The sequence below is a fragment of the Pygocentrus nattereri genome, chromosome 18 (genome assembly GCF_015220715.1).
Source record: "Pygocentrus nattereri isolate fPygNat1 chromosome 18, fPygNat1.pri, whole genome shotgun sequence".
Classification (NCBI taxonomy): Eukaryota; Metazoa; Chordata; class Actinopteri; order Characiformes; family Serrasalmidae; genus Pygocentrus; species Pygocentrus nattereri.
Genome location: NC_051228.1, coordinates 19,905,944 through 19,923,529, shown reverse-complemented (window position 1 = coordinate 19,923,529; position 17,586 = coordinate 19,905,944). Strand labels below are relative to the sequence as shown.

At 40.9% G+C, this 17,586-nt stretch overlaps 1 protein-coding gene across 2 annotated transcripts; it reads left to right on the top strand.

Annotated features, from left to right (window-relative positions):
• The first annotated feature begins 335 nt into the window (after nt 1-335).
• LOC108435399 (prenylcysteine oxidase-like) lies at nt 336-14,376 on the top strand. 2 transcript variants are annotated; one of them, XM_017711219.2, is made up of 8 exons: nt 336-489; nt 1,864-2,007; nt 5,711-5,917; nt 6,425-6,492; nt 7,814-7,911; nt 8,174-8,385; nt 10,985-11,137; nt 11,779-14,376. In XM_017711219.2, the coding sequence occupies exons 1-8, from the start codon at nt 351-353 to the stop codon at nt 12,447-12,449; spliced, it is 1,692 nt and encodes a 563-aa protein (XP_017566708.1). In that variant the 5' UTR covers nt 336-350; the 3' UTR covers nt 12,450-14,376. The 2 variants fall into 2 exon arrangements, with proteins under 2 accessions (XP_017566708.1, XP_017566709.1); XM_017711220.2 differs by lacking the exon at nt 6,425-6,492 and having other exon boundaries at nt 7,785-7,911.
• Nucleotides 14,377-17,586: the final 3,210 nt, after the last annotated feature.

Sequence of the window (17,586 nt, the reverse complement as noted above, 5' to 3'; positions counted from 1 at the left end):
TTTTGGCTTAATACTACATGAATGAATACGAAGAATTTAAAAAACTCTCGCAGTCGGTTAGCATTTCAAAACATTCAGCTTTGCCCTTAAACTGTGCTCATCATTGCATTAGTACGTTGAATATTAACGCCTTGTGTCTTTGTTTGTTTGTTTACTCTGTGATTAGTTTAATGTAAGTTCGTATTATGTTCATACGAAATGGACAGATTGTTGCTTCTCTGTTTAAAAAAGGTGCACGAAATGTATTTGTAAAGCTTTTTTCATACAGACTGAATAAGGAAACCATTTTTGAAAGAGGCTGAAAACCGGCGACCCTCCATCGCCGCTGTTAACGGTGCAGGCAGAGCTCGATGATGACAGCCAGCTGTGAGGACGCAGCGCCGGTTATAAAGGTCAGGCGAGGACGCGGGGGCTCTGTTGTGGCACTGAACAGGGTGACTGAGAGGCTGAAAGCACAGCGCCCCTCTTTACTACAGAGCTGTGGAAACGGTGAGGTTCTCTCCCTTTTACACACCCACACCGTCTGTTTTGCACGAGCAGATTCACTAGATACTCCACTGTGAATGAAACCAGCGCGGCAGTGACTTTCCGCTTTCGGCCTGATTCAGACGCACTGCTTCAGCGTGGTGTGAGCGCCGCGGACGGTCTTGCTCTTCATTTCGGCGTCCGAAGTGCTTAGAGACCCGATGTTGTGATATGGCAAGCCAAGAGGGTCAGAATTCGTCAGGGTTTTGACGGCGTCTAAAGCGCGCGCTAAAGCGCGGCTTGCTAAGTCATGGCCACGCGTTAGGATCTCGTTCCCACGCTTTACTACGTCGTGGCCACGACTTAATCATCTCATTCCCATGCATAAGTCGTGGCTACATTATTTTTATTAATACAGGGTGTCACCAGCGGTAATCAATGGAAGCTATAAGACTTCTGGCTTTGAGTCTGTATTGAATTAACATTAAAAACACAGCAAAGTGTTAGATACTAAGTTACAATGCAGTGGTGATGAAATGTGCATGCTCAGTAGGTCCACTTGCTGGGCAGCAAAATACACTGAAATTATCCATCAAAATTTAGAATCTGAATTAAAAAAAAAAAAAAAAAAAAAAATCTTTAATTCATGACCAAATACTAGTAAAACATTTTGTGCTGCAAACAGAATTCCCGGTTGGTCTACCAGGCTTAAAGCATTTAGCTTAACATAAGTCAGAATGCTCTCGAAGAGAAATATGAATATGCACTTTTATAAATGATATAAATAAATGTTTACTTCTACTGTACACACAAAGTTTAAGTGGTTCTTCTGACTAATGGATAATGTGTTGAAAGTTTCTGTGTAGCATCAAAAAGTATTATGTTAAGTTTTTAACCCTTTTATGCTATAGTCATACAGCACATTCATCAGTTTGAAGAACAATTTGAACACACAAAGAACGCAGATGGTTCTGTATGGAACTCATGGTTCTAAATAGAACCATTGCCTTTACCAATTCATCTTTTATGTGTGTATCTCAGGCTGTAAATTATTCTAGATAACCTTTAGCATGAAGATAAGGCTTTGTCATTTGCATCACATGTGGTACATGGGGTGGAATGAGATGGTGTAGTCAAGGTCCCAGTTAACTTCCAAAAGTAACAAACAATAAATAGTAAGGTGCAAATAACAGCAGCATGAGTACGAGGTAGGTGTGCATCTTAATACTGGTAATGTATAAAGTGATGTGTAGGGGTGATATAGTGGCGGCACTGATTCAGAACGTACTGAACTGCTGCCAAAGTTCTGTTGTAATTCCCAGGAGAGGTTTTACTGGACTGTAATTTTCCTGTAATTTAAATATTTAATGTGATTTGCTTAAATTTGTTTCTTTCTAGGATATCGGTACCTCTGGAGAACAGTGTCCATAATGTCTCTGAGAAATCTGTTGCTCAGAGTTCTTCTGCTCCTTGGGATTTGTCAGGTCAGGCATTGGGGTATTGCCTCTTCCTCCAAGATGAAAGAGCAGCCTGAGAAAATCGGTAAAGCATGATTTAGATGCTCCTCGGTTCACAGAGATGAAAGTTCTTAAGATTAATATCCAGATTGCCTTGTATTTAAAATGTGCAGATCGTCTCAATGCAGATACTTGTCAAAGAATTGCTGTAAATAAATGTTTTATTTATCATTACCCAAAGCTTTTGGTAATAAGTTAATATAAAATGAAACCTCTTATAATACCTTCTAGTATCTCACTTGTGGTATTTAAATCTTTGCCATATACAACCCCTGGCAAAAAGTATGGAATCACCAGTCTGGGATGAGCATTCAGACATTTTATTCTGTAGAACAAACTCAGATCAAAAACATGATGCAATAATAAGGTCATTCCATAGTGCAACTTGTTGGCTTTCAGAAAAAAAAAATTGTGGAAACAAAGTAAATGTTACTTTTATTGAGCAAGCACGGGAAAAAAAATATGGAATCACTCAAATTGGAGATAGAAAATAAGGACACACCGTCAATTTCCTTTCCCTAAATGGACACCTGCCTCAGATTAGATCTGCTCGTTAGTCTGCAGTTAAAAACACCTGCAGTCATGACACCTTGGAGGGCTGCTGGACAAAGTGGAGTGGCAAGAACCATGGCTCCAACAAGAGAAATGTCTCTTGAAACAAAAGAGAGGATTGTGAAACTTCTTGAAGGTAACTCTTCACGCATGGTTGCTAAAGATGTGGGCTGTTCAGTCAGCTGTATCCAAGATATGGACCAAATACAAACAGCATGGAATGGTTGTTAAAGCCAAGCGTACTGGTAGACCAAGAAAGACCTCAAAGTGTCAAGACAAAGAACTTAAGGCCATTTGTCTTGAAAACCGAAAAAGTACAACTAAAACAGATGAAGCATAAATGGGAGGAAGCTGGAGCCAATGTATGTGACCAAACCGTAAGAAATCACCTAAAGGAAATGGGATTTCAATACAGAAAAGCTAAAAGAAAACCATCATTGACACCTAAACAGAAAAGAACAAGACTGCAATGGGCTAAGGAGAGGCAATCATGGACTGTGGATGACTGGATGAAAGTTATCTTCAGTGATGAGTCAAGAATCTGCATTGGACAAGGTGATGATGCTGGAACTTTTGTTTGGTGCCATTCCAGTGAGATTTATGAAGAGGACTGCCTCAACAACCAAATTTCCACAGTCCTTGATGAAATGGGGCTGCATGTCAGGCAAAGGCACTGGGGAGATGACTGTGGTTAATTCTTCTATCAATGCACAAGTTTACATTGATGTTTTGGACAGTTTTCTCATCCCTTCAATTGAACAGATGTTTGGAGATGATCATGAAATAATTTTCCAAGATGACAATGCATCGTGCCATAGGGCAAAAACAGTGAAGGCATTCCTTGGAGAACGACACATTCAGTCGATGTCATGGCCTGCAAATAGTCCAGATCTCAACCCAATTGAAAACCTGTGGTGGAAATTGAAAAAAATGGTCCACAAGAAGGCTCCGACCTGCAAAGCTGATCTGGCAACTACTGATGAAGAATACTGTTTGTCACTCAAGTCCATGCCTCAGAGATTGCAAGCCGTTATAAAAGCCAAAGGTGGTGCAACTAAATACTAGTGATGTATTTTAAATGTTCTTTTGTTTATCTGTTTTTCATGGTTCCATATTTTTTTCCTCAGAATTGAGTGATTCCATATTTTTTTCCCCGTGCTTGCTCAATAAAAGTAACATTTACTTTGTTTCCACAATGTTTTTTTTTTTTTAATTTCTTTTAGTGTTTCTGAAAGCCAGCAAGTTACACTTTGAAATGACCTTATTATTGCATGTTTTTGATCTGAGTTTGTTCTACAGAATAAAATGTCTGAGGGCTCATCCCAGACTGGTGATTCCATACTTTTTGCCAGGGGTTGTATATACACACATACACAGCGGGGCAAAAAAGTATTTAGTCAGCCACCGATTGTGCAATTTCTCCTACTTGGAAAGATGAGACTAATTTCATCATGAGTACACTTCAACTATGAGAGACAATATGAGGGGAAAAAAAAAATCCAGGAAATCACATTGTAGGATTTTTAAAGAATTTATTTGTAAATTATGGTGGAAGATAAGTACTTGGTCAATAAGTTCAACTCAATACTTTGTAACAATCTTTGTTGGCAATGACAGAGGTCAAACGTTTCCTGTAAGTCTAAGTACACTGTAGCTGGTATTTTGGCCCATTCCTCCTGCAGATCTCCTAGAGCAGTGATGTTTTGGGGCTGTCGCTGGGCAACACGGACTTTCAACTCCCTCCACAAATTTTCTATGGGGTTGAGGTCTGGAGACTGGCTAGGCCACTCCAGGACCCTGAAATGTTTTTACGGAGCCACTCCTTCATTGCCCAAGCAGTGTGTTTGGGATCCTTGTCATGCTGGAAGACCCAGCCACGTTCCATCTTCATTGCTCTCACTGATGGAAGGAAGTTCTGACTTCACATCTCATGATACAGGGCCCCGTTCGTTCTTCACGTAACACAGATCAGTCTTCCTGTCCCCTTTGGAGAAAAACAAAGCCTGATGTTTCCACCTCCGTGCTTCACAGTAGGTATGGTGTTCTTGGGATGCAACTCAGCATTCTTCTTCCTCCAAAAATGATGAGTTGAGTTTTTATGAAAGTTCTATTTTGATTTCATCTGACCACATGATATTCTCCCAATCCTCTTCTGGATCATCCATATGCTCTCTGGCAAACTTCAGACGGGCCTGGACATGTACTGGCTTAAGCAGGGGGACACGCCTGGCACTGCAGGATTTGAGTCCCTCTTGGCGTAGTGCGTTACTGAGGGTAGCCTTTGTTACTTTGGTCCCAGCTCTCTGCAGGTCATTCATCAGGTCCCTCTGTGTAGTTCTGGGATTTTTGTTCACCGTTCTCATGATCATTTTGACCCCACGGGATGAGATCTTGCGTGGGGCCCCAGATCGAGGGAGATTATCAGTGGTCTTGTATGGCTTCCATTTTCTTACAGTTGCTCCCACAGTTGATTTATTCACACCAACCTGCTTGCCTTTTGTAGATTCACTCTTCCCAGCCTGGTGCAGGTCTGCAATTTTCTTCCTGGTGTCCTTCAACAGCTCTTTGGTCTTGACCATGGTTAAGTTTGGAGTCTGACTGTTTGAAGCTGTGGACAGGTGTCTTTTATACAGATAACGAGGTCAAACGGGTGCCATTAATACAGGTAATGAGTGGAGGACAGAAGAGCTTCTTAAAGAAGTTACAGGTCTGTGAGAGCCAGAAATCTTGCTTGTTTGTGGGTGACCAAATACTTATTTTCCACCATAATTTACAAATAAATTCTTTACAAATCCTACAATGTGATTTCCTGGACTTTTTTTCTCATATTGTCTCTCATAGTTGAAGTGTACCCATGATAAATTACAGACCTCTCATCTTTCTAAGTAGGAGAGCTTGCACAATCAGTGGCTGACTAAATACTTCCCCACTGTGTGTATAGATATATAAATAAAATTTGTGTAAATTTATTAAAATGAAAAATGACTCCAAACCTCTAAATGCAGGAGAAGGAAAAACATTAACGGGCCAAAGATGTTATTGTTATGCTGTTGGTCGATTCATCAGAACATCTTTACACAATGTAAAGAGCAGCTGATGGTTTTATTATGCGTATAAAAATGAGGTTTTGGTGTAACGGAAATAACAAATTTAGCTTTTCTTTGACTTTTTTTTAGCCGTTATTGGAGGAGGAATCGGAGGAACGGGAGCAGCATATTTTCTCAGGCAAGAATTCGGACCGTCCGTCAAGATTGATGTGTTTGAAGCAGGACCTGTCGGTGGGCGCCTTGCTACCGAGAACATCAGGGGACATGATTATGAAACCGGAGGGTCAATTATACACCCACTTAATTTGCATATGAAGCACTTTGTGGACAGACTAGGTGAGTTTTTCACAAACACGTGATCCATAGGCAGCACAGTTTAGTCAGATCCAGAAATATTTGGACAATGTCACAGTGAGCATGAAGGTGAAGATGATCCACTCGGACGAACTAGGCAATGTAGCATGTTTTGCACATTCACATTATTTTTGTGCTTCAGAAGTATTTATATAGGGAAATGTAATACCGAGTGAGGGAGCCTGGTTTTTTCCCAGGGTCAAACAAGCATGCAACTCAGAGGTGACACTCAAAGCCCAAAGCACTAAAAAGTACACAGTGCAGAGGGAGGAAGCCTTAGAGGAGTGAAGAGTGCATGCTGGAAAGTATGACTGAAGCAGACTACCAAGGTAGGAGGGGGCAAGGCGATAGAGAAATTTAAAAACCAGCACAAACACAATACTGTAATGGGAGACAATGAAGATGCTTCAAATTGCTGTTTCTATTTCATGTTGCATTGTCTCTTCCTCGACCCAGATTAACAAAGTTGCTTATCTTCTAATAATTTAGCAAGTCAGTGTTATCTGATGCACATCTCTGACATGGCAAGGCCTGTGGAGCATTCCAGGTTAGCAGTGGTGAGTACCTAGTGACAGGGAGTTGGGTTCAGCAGCATGTCTACAGGTGGGCTAAAGTGGGCATTTCCCACCCAGAGGAATCATCTAGTGGAAAAAAAAAAAAAATCACTAATGGCTATTTTGGTGTTCATAGGTGTGGTGGTGTTTGTGTGTGGGGTTTTTATTTTTTTTCTCTTCTGATTTTTTTTTTTTTTTTTATAAGCTATTTTAGTCATGTATAGTTTAACAGTAGAGTTCGTTTTGCAAGCCACATGTTACCAGAACAATGTTTTATTTAGCTAACTGGGTAAATCTTTCAGCATGGATAGGTGGCTCATCCAGAACAGGATGAAGTAATTGTATTCCTTAGAGTGGCCAAGGGAGTCATGCTCAATTTTAGCACTTAGTGGTGGAACTGGACTTTAAACCAATAAAAGGACGTCACCTGATCTACAGAGTTCTGTATCTGCTATTTACACGTTGTGGGCATCACTTACCTGTGGAAGTGCTTGGGCATGAGTGTTGAAACTGGACTTTGGAGCAGGGTTACCTGATTAATGAGTCCTGTTTTCATTTATATCCTGTGGACGGAGAGATGCACTATATTTCCAAAAGTATTCACTCATGTGCCTTCACATGCATATGAAATTGAGTGACATCCCATTCTTAATCCATAGGGTTTGAGATGTCAGCCCACCCTTTGCAGCTATAACAGCTTCAGCTCTTCTGGGAAGGCTTTCCACAAGGTTTAGGAGTGTGTTTATGGGAACTTTTGACCATTCTTTCAGAAGTGTATTTGTGAGGTCAGACACTGATGTTGGATGAGAAGGCCTGGCTCACAGTCTCCGCTCTAATTCATCCCGAGGGTGTTCTATCAGGTTGAGGGCAGGACAGTAGTGTTCTTCCACACCAAACTTGTTTGTTCATGTTTCTATGGACCTTGCTTTGTGCACTGGTGTGCAGTAGTGTTGGAACAGGAAGGGGCCATTCCCAAACTGTTCTCACAAAATGAAACTGTCCAAAAAAAAAAAAAAACTCTTGGTCTGCTGAAGTATTCCTTTTACTGGAACTAAGGGGCTGAGCCCAACTCCTGGAAAAACAACCCCACACCATAATCCTCCCTTCATCAAACTTTGTACATGGCACAATGCAGTCCGACAAGTATCATTCTCCTGGCAACTGCCAAACCCAGACTTGTCCATTGGATTGCAAAATGGAGAAGCATGATTAGTCACTCCAGAATAGCACTGACAGTTGATTTGTGAAATATTTCAAATATTAATAAATATTAAGATTCTTGCCCTTTTAATCAGGCTTATCCACCCATGATGTTCCTACTAAGATTGCCATATTTGATGGGAAGAAGCTGACCTTCGATGAAGGCTTAAAGTCCAGTCGATTGCAAAAGTGGGTGGAGGGCATTCTGAGTAAGTTCATGAGGTGAGTGTACCAGCAGTTCAGTTCCGGTCATCAGTTACATAAGTTCAAATGCAAATAGATTTGCTTCATTTAGGAGCCACATTGCTATTCTGTCATTGAGTCACAATCCAAAGAAAATTCAAGTTGATAACCCTTCTCATTTATTTCACAAAAGTTTTGAAGGCTCCATCCTTTTACACTAAACACCACAAATCACATTGACCGTTTGAGGTGCCCACCTTTTACCCATTGAATAAACTGGGTCTTCTACTCTCCTTGACAGGATTTATCAGTACCAGCAGTCTGGTTACTCCTTCTCCAGCATGGAGCAGCTCCTGCATGGCTTAGGAGGAGATGGCTTCCTGACGCTGCTCAATCAGACGCTGGAGGAGGTCATGCTGGCTGATGGCTTCTCTCAGGTCTTCATCGACAATGTTGTGACTCCGCTCTCACGCTTTGCTTTTGGCCAGACTGCTGACCTCACCGCTCTTGTGGGCAAGTTCCATGGCATGACAGGAAATGACTAGATGCATCATGAAATGTAAAATTTCCCACAATTCAATTAGATTATTTTAGCACATTTTCAGATAATTTATACATTAGCCAAAATTTTCTGTAGCCAGTAGTCCAGAACAGCATAAAGGTCCTTAAGAACAGGACCTTTAACAGCACTTTGCAGTTCTGCAAATACAGACTGTAGTCCGTCTTTTTCTCTGCATACTTTGCTAACCTGTTCTTCAGTGGTCAGGACCACCACAGAGCAGGCATTATTTGGGTGGTGGATCGTTCACAGCACTGTAGTGATGCTAACGTGGTTGGGGTGTTGTGCTGGTGCGTGTGGATCAGACACGGCAGTACTGCTGGTGTTTTTAAAATGCATGATGGCTTATCCACTGCTGCACAGTTTGTTGTCCTCTAGTCCTTCATCAGTAGTCACAGGATGTTGCCCACAGGACATTGTTAGCTGGATGTTTTTGGTTGGTGGACTATTCTCAGTCCTGCAGTGACAATGAGGGGTTTAATCGTAGAACTACAAAGTGCTTCTATACAGTAAGTCTAGTGGAGAAAATGGACAATTCTTTTCTCTCAAGTTGAAAGTGAACACAATGTGTTTTTTTTTTTTTTTTTTTTTTTTTTTTTCTTTTCTCTCTCTCTCTAAAGAAACGATCAACACGGTTTAAAAAAAAGCATGTAAAACACATACAATATCTGAAATATTGCAGAATGATATGATTATTCTATTTTATAAAATTTGTATTATTTAGAATGGATATGCATGTTCAAGTAAGTCCTTTTGCTTACAGACAGCTTTAGCGATTTGCCTAAGTTTATCGCATGACTCTTAATTATTAAGGATGCTTCATCTTCAGGGTGGAACTGTGCATACAGCATCTTACTGCTTAATAGCCTGGACATGGTTTAAGCATAAACTTAAATTAAATCATAATGGTAATTATCCTTTGAAAGCCTTTTAGTCTAGGCTTGAGCTTAATGAAGCTCTGGGAAACCTGCCTTAAGCCAGTTGATGATGAACCAAAAACAGTGTAGTCAAATTTCTTACAAACGGCTATATGCATATTTATAATCTTAAGTGTACAACCTCATTTACAAAAAAGTTGGGATGCTGTGAAAAATGTACATAAAAATGCAATGAAATGCAAATTATTTAAACCTTGTATTTTATTGAAAATGCTTCCAAGACAACATATCAAATCTTGAAGTTATTTGAGGCCAGTAACGCGTTCTAAAAAAGTTGGGATGGGGCAACAAAAGGTCTGGTAAAGTTGTGTAATGCTTAAAAATGACACCTGGTGGTTAATACAGGTCAATAACATGATTGGGTGTAAAAAAGCATCCCAGAGAGACTGTCTTTCAGAAATAAAAATGGAGAGGTTCTCCACTCTGTGAAAGACTGCATGAGCAAATGGTGCAACAATTCAAGAATGTTTTTTGTTTGTTTTTTTCTCAACATAAAATAACAATGATGCTTTTAATCTATAGTACATACTAACATTAAAATGTTCAGAGAATCTGTGTAAAACTCTGTATGCGAGGGACCTAACCAGTATTTGCTGGCCATGATGTTTGGATCCTCAGGCAGCACTGCATTCAATAAGACATGATTCTGTAGTGTAGATCACTGCATGGGCTCAAACACTTCTGGAAAAACTGTCTATGAAGTTGTGCTGCATCCACAAATGCAAATTAAAACTCAAACACAAAGAAAGCATATATAAACAGGATCTAGGAATTCTGACACCTTCTCTGGGGCCAAGCTCATTTAAAATGAACTGAGGGGAAGTGGGAAATGTGTCCTGTGGTCTGACAAAACATTTGAATTTCTTTTTGGAAATCCTAGACATTGTCCTCCGGACTAAAGACCAGCTTATCAGTGCACAGTTCAAAAGTCAATATTCATGATTGTATAGGGGTGCGTTAGTGTGCATGGCATGGGTGACATGCACATCTGTGAAGGCACTATTAATGCTAAACTATATATCCAGGTTTTGGCAACATATGCCGCCAACTAGACAATGTCCTTTTTAGGGAAGGCCTTGCTTATTTCAGCAAGACAATGTAAAACCACGTTCTGCATGTATTACAGCAGCATGGCTCTGTATTAAGCATCCTGCCTGCAGTCCAGACCTACCACCCGCTAACCACGTTTGGCACGTTATAAAATGAGAAATAAGACAAAGGGGACCCTGAACTAATGAGCAGCTAAATTCCCATGTTAACCAAAAAAGGGAAAACATTTCACTTTCAGAACTGCAGCAGTGTCTCCTCAGTTCGCAATTGCTTAGTGTGTTGGTAAAAGAGGTGATGCAGCACAGTGGTAAACATGTCCCCTTACCAGCTTCATGAAATTCAAAATGGGCATATTTTTTCAAAAACGTTTCTCAGTTTCAACATTTGATCAGTCATCTTTGTACTATTTTCAATTACATATAGGGTTTAAATGACTTGCACATTTGCGTTTTGTTTGTTTTGCAGTGTCCCAACTTATTTGGAAATGTGGTTATACATATTCAATGGGGGGGTATTTAAAAAAAAAAAAAAAAAAAAAAAAAAAGTGCTGACTGTCTCTCTGCAGGTGCTGTATCCCTGGCCTGTGCTGACTCTGGCCAATGGGCAGTGGATGGAGGAAATAAGCGGGTTTGCTCTGAGCTTCTGTCCCACACCAAGGCTGAACTTATCCAGGCCCGGGTTACGGATATTTCTCTGAAGATGAAGCCATCAGAAAGCGGTAAATCAAAAATTGGTATTGGCCGTGCGAAACATCCAAGTGCGTTCAGGCTATGGCTGATCAACATTTGTTACAGCCAAGAGCCTGGAGTTCACCTGCACCTGAAAGTCTAATCATCTAGATACATCAGCTATCAAATTAGGAGTGCATTAACCCAGGCAACTCTTTACATGAACCCTGCTACATTACACTGACATGACAAACAAGTCATTTCAGATGTTACATGACACAATTTTTTCAGTAATAAGTATTTTATATGATGGAAGAAAATCTCTCCTGGAAAGTAATGACTGCGTATAGCATCTGTTATGTTGAAGGCTGCAAACAGTGTTATCCTAACTTGTGCAGTGAAGAGGAGCTGGGGCAGACTGGAAAAGACTATAGAATGTCATGACTTTCATTTTTGTTGTTTACTTGGAGGCATGATTATCAATTGATCTCTAATGGCATGACTGCTTCCTATTAAGGCCTCCACATAAAATTGATGAAAAAAGTGGGGGGAAAAAACCCCTGAAAAATAAGCCACTGGTAGCTTGTGTTGTTCATGTTGCCATAGCTAAGCCACTGACTTACTAAGGTACATTACACTGATTTCTTGAATTTCAGTCTCTTTATAACCGCGCTCTCTCTCCACTGATCAGGCACTGAATCAAGCTTTTACGAGGTGAACTACGTTGGTGATTCTGGCCCTGCCCACTCCATTTATGACATTGTGATTGTGGCCACACCCCTTCATGAAGGCCTCTCTGACATCAGCTTCTCTGGCTTCTCACCTCCAATCCCATCTCCCTTTCCTGGCCACTACCACCACCTTGTGACCACGCTGGTCCTGGGTCAGGTCAACACATCATATCTGGGGATCGATCAGAAACCAGCCGACTTTGATGTCTCTGACATTTTTACCACAGATAATGAGGCGCTGGCTTTTAATAGCCTGTCCTCGGTGGACCCAACCCAACTTCCCCCAGGTTATCATCGGTCCCCAGTCAACGAGAGCAAAGTGTGGAAGTTTTTTTCCCAGGAGCCGCTGTCTGAGGAACAGTTGCGGGAGATTTTCGTGTCATGGGAGGGGGTGTGGGAGAAGCGCTGGCTGGCTTACCCCTCATACAGCTCCTCACCACACCCCATGCCACCGTTCGTCCTCCATGACCGTTTATACTATCTCAGTGCTATCGAATGGGCTGCCAGCTGCATGGAATTGAGTGTTGTTGCAGCACGCAACATGGCACTGCTCGCCTACCACCACTGGCACGACCAGACATACAAAATTGACCAGGAGGACCTGCACCCCCGCCTCCGTGAAGAGCTATAGAGCAGGAGGGAGCGGAGTCCAATCCTGGAGTCCCACAGTACTGCTGAGTTCAGCGCTCATATAACTCACTCAATTCAACTCAACAGATTACTAACAAATTCTTCATTAAAGTGCTAGAGGAAAGGGCCATTTTATCAGAAACTCAATACGTTTTACCCTACACTCATTTTCTCCAATGAACGTCACTGGATCCTCTAAATTGCGAGGCTGTCAAGTTAAAAAATGAATTTCGCTACGTGCAAATGAACATTGCTGCACACTGAACTGACATCATAAGACAGCGAGTGCACAAAAATAACCCAAACAAACCAGCAGGTTTTATCCTGTGATAGTGAAGGTTCTTCGGCAGTAGCAGAGTAAAGTAGGAGTAGCTGATGTTTGTAGACAAGTGTTACATTTAGTTATGAAAGTTAAAAGTAGACTTTCATGTGACATCAGTAGTGGTAGCTATCATTGTGAATGTGGCAATGTTCATCTTTTGTCTCCTTAACACCTTAACAAGCCTCGTATTTTAAAGGATCCAGTGACGTTTGGTGGAAAAACGAACATGGGGTTTGGAATCTTTCTTGTTTACCACATGGCGCTGAAGTTTGAGAATCTTTCAGTTCCGAGTATACCTAAAGAATTACACCGCACTAGTTACAGAATGATTGACTTCAGAAGTCTATTGCACATTAAGCTGGCCACAACTATTAGTTTGTGTGTATGACTATATTCTATGTTGCTATCCTCATGCCCATGTGTGTATGCACTTCCACACAGCGAGTTTAGTCCAGAGACTTCTGGACTGAGACCATTCTTTGGATTGAAAATGTTTCACAGCATAGTGTGTTTAAAAGTTGTTTTCCTTGAAACACGTGGTAGCTTTTTAAGATATCTTCACATTTGCCAGCGCATTTGTTTTCTGCGAGTTTGTTAGTTGTAGCCTCCCCCTCCATGTCCCGCTATAACAGGTTCGATGTCAACACACCGTTGCTGACAAAGTCTGTAGTCCTCTTGTTTGAATACACAGTTGAAATGGCAGCAGTCATTGATGCTTCTCTTGATTATTTCCATCTGCTACCATGCTGTGAATTTGTTCTTTACTGAAGTGCGTGAAGTCTGAAGTATCTTTTACAACACCCCACTGATGTCAGCAATATCAGTAACAGTAATGTAAGCACTGGCAGACTACACTGGACAGTGCTTACAGGAAAACTAAAGACAAATCAAGCACCTACGCACTAGCAGAATGCAAAACTAGTTTCCCTTAAAAACAAGATAAGAGAAGGTGGTACATGCACTGATGCTCCCACTGGATGTCATTGTGAAAACAATCAACCCTAGTATTTCATGACAGACTAATGGCGTCTCCTGGTAGGCGGTTCGTGGCCACACGTTGCGACAACACTCCACACTGGCAAATGTCTGGCTAGCCATGTTTAATCAGTGGTCAGTTTCTGACAGCTACACTTGGCTAAATATTTTTGGGACTAACGTATGAGTGATCCAAAATATCTGGACAACAGTGGCTCTGTGGAAGTTCTGAGTGAATCAGTGATGTTCAAAATGGCTTGTCTGCAGCAGCGCTAATGATCTCTTTTCCCTTTTTCTGCTCTGAGAAATGCTGCTCTGTAATACGTTTACTGAAGCGAAGAGGTTTAGCTGCTGAGAAAGCACTGCAATATTTACATTTTGCTAGCACTTTATATTGTAGATATACATCTTGTCTTATTTTGGACCAATTCTAGAAGTTTTGCCCTACACCGTTGAAAATATTTTCAAATCAAATAGGCAGCCCTGAAAGAGTAAAATAGACCTGCTGCACTTTGCTTTCTTTGCCTTTCCCTTTACTGTGGAGAGATTTATTAGGGTGGTGATTTATGTGAATCATTGTCTGTTTAATCTGATATGATTTGAAAATCAATAAACTCAGTTGTATGTAAAAGTTTGGGTGAAATTTTGTACTTTGATTTCTAAGAGAACGCATGAATGCATCCTCTACAGACCTGCATCTCTACAAATATTACAGCTACATGGAGATGTACACACATTTCTAACTTCTCCATGGCTTTTTATCATTCTTTGTTCTTTATTCATTCTGTTCATTGTGGTGTTCTTTTCATCATGAAAAATGTGTTGTCGAGAAAACGGCGTCATCCAGGCATCAAATGTGGAGGGACTGTATAATTTGCATGTGTCTAGGCCAGGGGTCGGCAACCCAAGTGATAAGTTATTAAATGATTAAGTTTCAACAAAAATCACCACCATCCATTTTACTGAAGTAAAGTTTCACCATCTTGGCTGTAAATTTGTCTCTGTATGAGCTAATGTCCTAATATGGGCTTAAAAACTATATGAACGAAAACACAGACTTACTTTGCTCTGCTTTAAGCTTTAGCTCAGCTATAGCTGTTTTTCTCGCATCCCTGTCAGGAAACACTAGAATAATTTGTTGTAATTTGTCTCCATGTACACAAAAGTTCAGTCATAGCTTTCATTTTGAGATTAAATGTAGGGTTGTTGTGAAGGAACAGTCGATGTGACTTCAAGGTCCCAAATAGATCACCTCTCAGTTTCCATAGAAACTGATTTTTAGAAATGCACAGATTACCATAAACTGTTAGAATGTTAAACATTAGAAAGTTTTAATCATTGAAACATTCACTTCTTATACTTCTTATTTCCCCATCCTCTAACAAGTCTGCAACCGGGCCTTTCCGCAATGCTTCATGTGTACTACAAATAAAAAATATATATATATTTGACACTATTTCCATCAGCTATCTATTATCCTCCATTATATAAGGAATTTAGACAGGTGGTTCTACCTTTCATATGGGTAAGGCATTGGGAGATGACATCCACAGCTTGAATGGTGCATCTTAGTCCAGTGTGGACACATCAATCCTTGCGCAGTCACTGTGCAGCCATCCATCACAGTAGTCACACTGGATCCACTGCACTGTTTTAATGTGGGAATGCATGGTTATGAAAACAATGATATACAAACAAGTTTGCAACAATATTAGGCTATACATGGAACTACATGTTTAACACATCTCTAAAATATGCACTGTGCTCACTTTTTTCTGTATTTTGGAAAGCACAAACATAGATGTCTTAGGCAATGCAACTGTTATCTGCTATAGCACCTTGGTCAGCTTTTCCCTCTAGACGTGATGAGAAGTCCTAACATTCATTTGTCAGTACATACAATATCATACAATACCCATCATGACATCAAAGATATTACTGCGTTTCTCTGAGTGAGAAGTGTTTCCAGTGTATTTGCATGGATAATATGAATATTTGAATCACTGTATCATACCTTAGAAGCCACATCCCTCACCAGACACAAGAAATGGTACAAACGTAAATGGCATATCTATCCATAATCTGTCTAGAACTTGGATGTAGCCACCTAGCCAGAAAGTAGTAAACGTGACTGGTGGTTCACGAAGATTTTAATGCTGTGTGATATTATAAACACACCATAAGAGCTTGTTCCCACTCTAGCAGGGGCTCAATTTGCTGTTTGGGTCTGTGAGATTGTCAACTTTAAGTGGGCGGCTGTTCAAGATAGCCAAAGCTTCATACAGAAAGGCTCGTAAAGAAGCAGCATTCAGCCTATCTGAAGAGAGGGAAATTTTGGATCAGAGAATACTTGTTCTAATCTGTCTCGCCCAGATGCCACCAACATGACTTGAACAGGGTGTGTTCTTGATAAAGTCGCACTGCTTCTCTGCAGGGAATGTGGCTATGCGGGTCCTGTTTGATCCTAATGTCAGTGCATACTGAACAATGCACAATTGATCATGACTATATCATGACCTATGGGGTTCAGGCCTGTGTCACACAGAGGCCTCAGCTCATTTTTGTGCATTCATATGGTTAGTTGTAACTCGTAGTGACAATGATATCCGATCAGCAATGTTCTACCACTTATCTGTTGTTTTGGCTCCATGTACCCAGACATCATAAACGTCCTTGGGGGCCCTTGTCCACCTATAACTCTTTCATCCAATCCTCTCTCTATTGTCTTGTCGCATGATCATGCGATGGTTATGCCATTTCTGTGTATATAAACTCTGCTATTCTGATCAATAAATAGGAAAAGCCTTCTGAGTACAGATCTAGTCTCTGTGGTCATTTGAGTTTCCCCCAGCCAGCTGAACTCTCAGAAGACCGGAGGGCTTCTGGCTAAGTTCACAGCTTTTGTATTGAGGTCGAATCATAGAACCTAAAAACATCATCAAACGGTTCTAACAAGTCCACCTCTTTAAGAGCATCCTTGAGTTCATGTTTTGCTCCGACAAAGTTAATCCCTTGATCTGACTTTGTCACACTGCACCACAGATGGCAATGAAGCATCGGAGACTGTTGATGAAGGCATCAGTCGACATATCATTGAGCATCTCAAGTTGAATCGCCCTTGAGTAAAAGCAAGTGAAGAGAAGACCATATCTCTTGTTCACTTTCCGTCCTTGCTTTCTAAGAAATGGGGCAAAACAGTCCATTCCACAATAAGTAAATGGAGGTGACTGTTCTACATGTTCTGGAGAGAGTCGGCCATTCTTTGCTCCTCTGCAGGTTTCCTGAGCTTTCTGCATGTTGCGCAGCGATTAATATAGGATGCTACTGTGTGGCCAACTCCTGGAATCCAGTAGCCACTTGCCCTTATTTCGTTAAGGGTGAGACCTTTGCCTTGATGATCAACCTTTTTGCGATTATGAGTGATGATCATCCTTGTGATGTTGATGTAATGATCTTTAGGGAGAATTGCTGGATGTTTGTAAGACATGGCAAGAGCTGAAGATCCCTTTTCCATAAGAACTCTGGACCTGTGAACCAGGTAGATGTTCATGGTCAGCAGGATTATTATAAAATGAAACATACCCCCATTGTTGAGGGTTTGATCTGAGGTGTATATTCTGGACTCAGCTTGCGCCAAACATGTGGAAATGTCTTGCTTCATTCTTTGTATATCCTAAAATCAACTTGGAGTCAGTCCAGAAGAACCTCGTCTGCATCAACAGATGCCAACTCCTCCTTAAGCATGTTGCATATCTTCACCGAAAAAATAGTAGCCATCAATTCCAACCTAGGAACAGTTGTAACCTTTGTTGGAGCTACTCGAGATTTCCCAATGACCAGA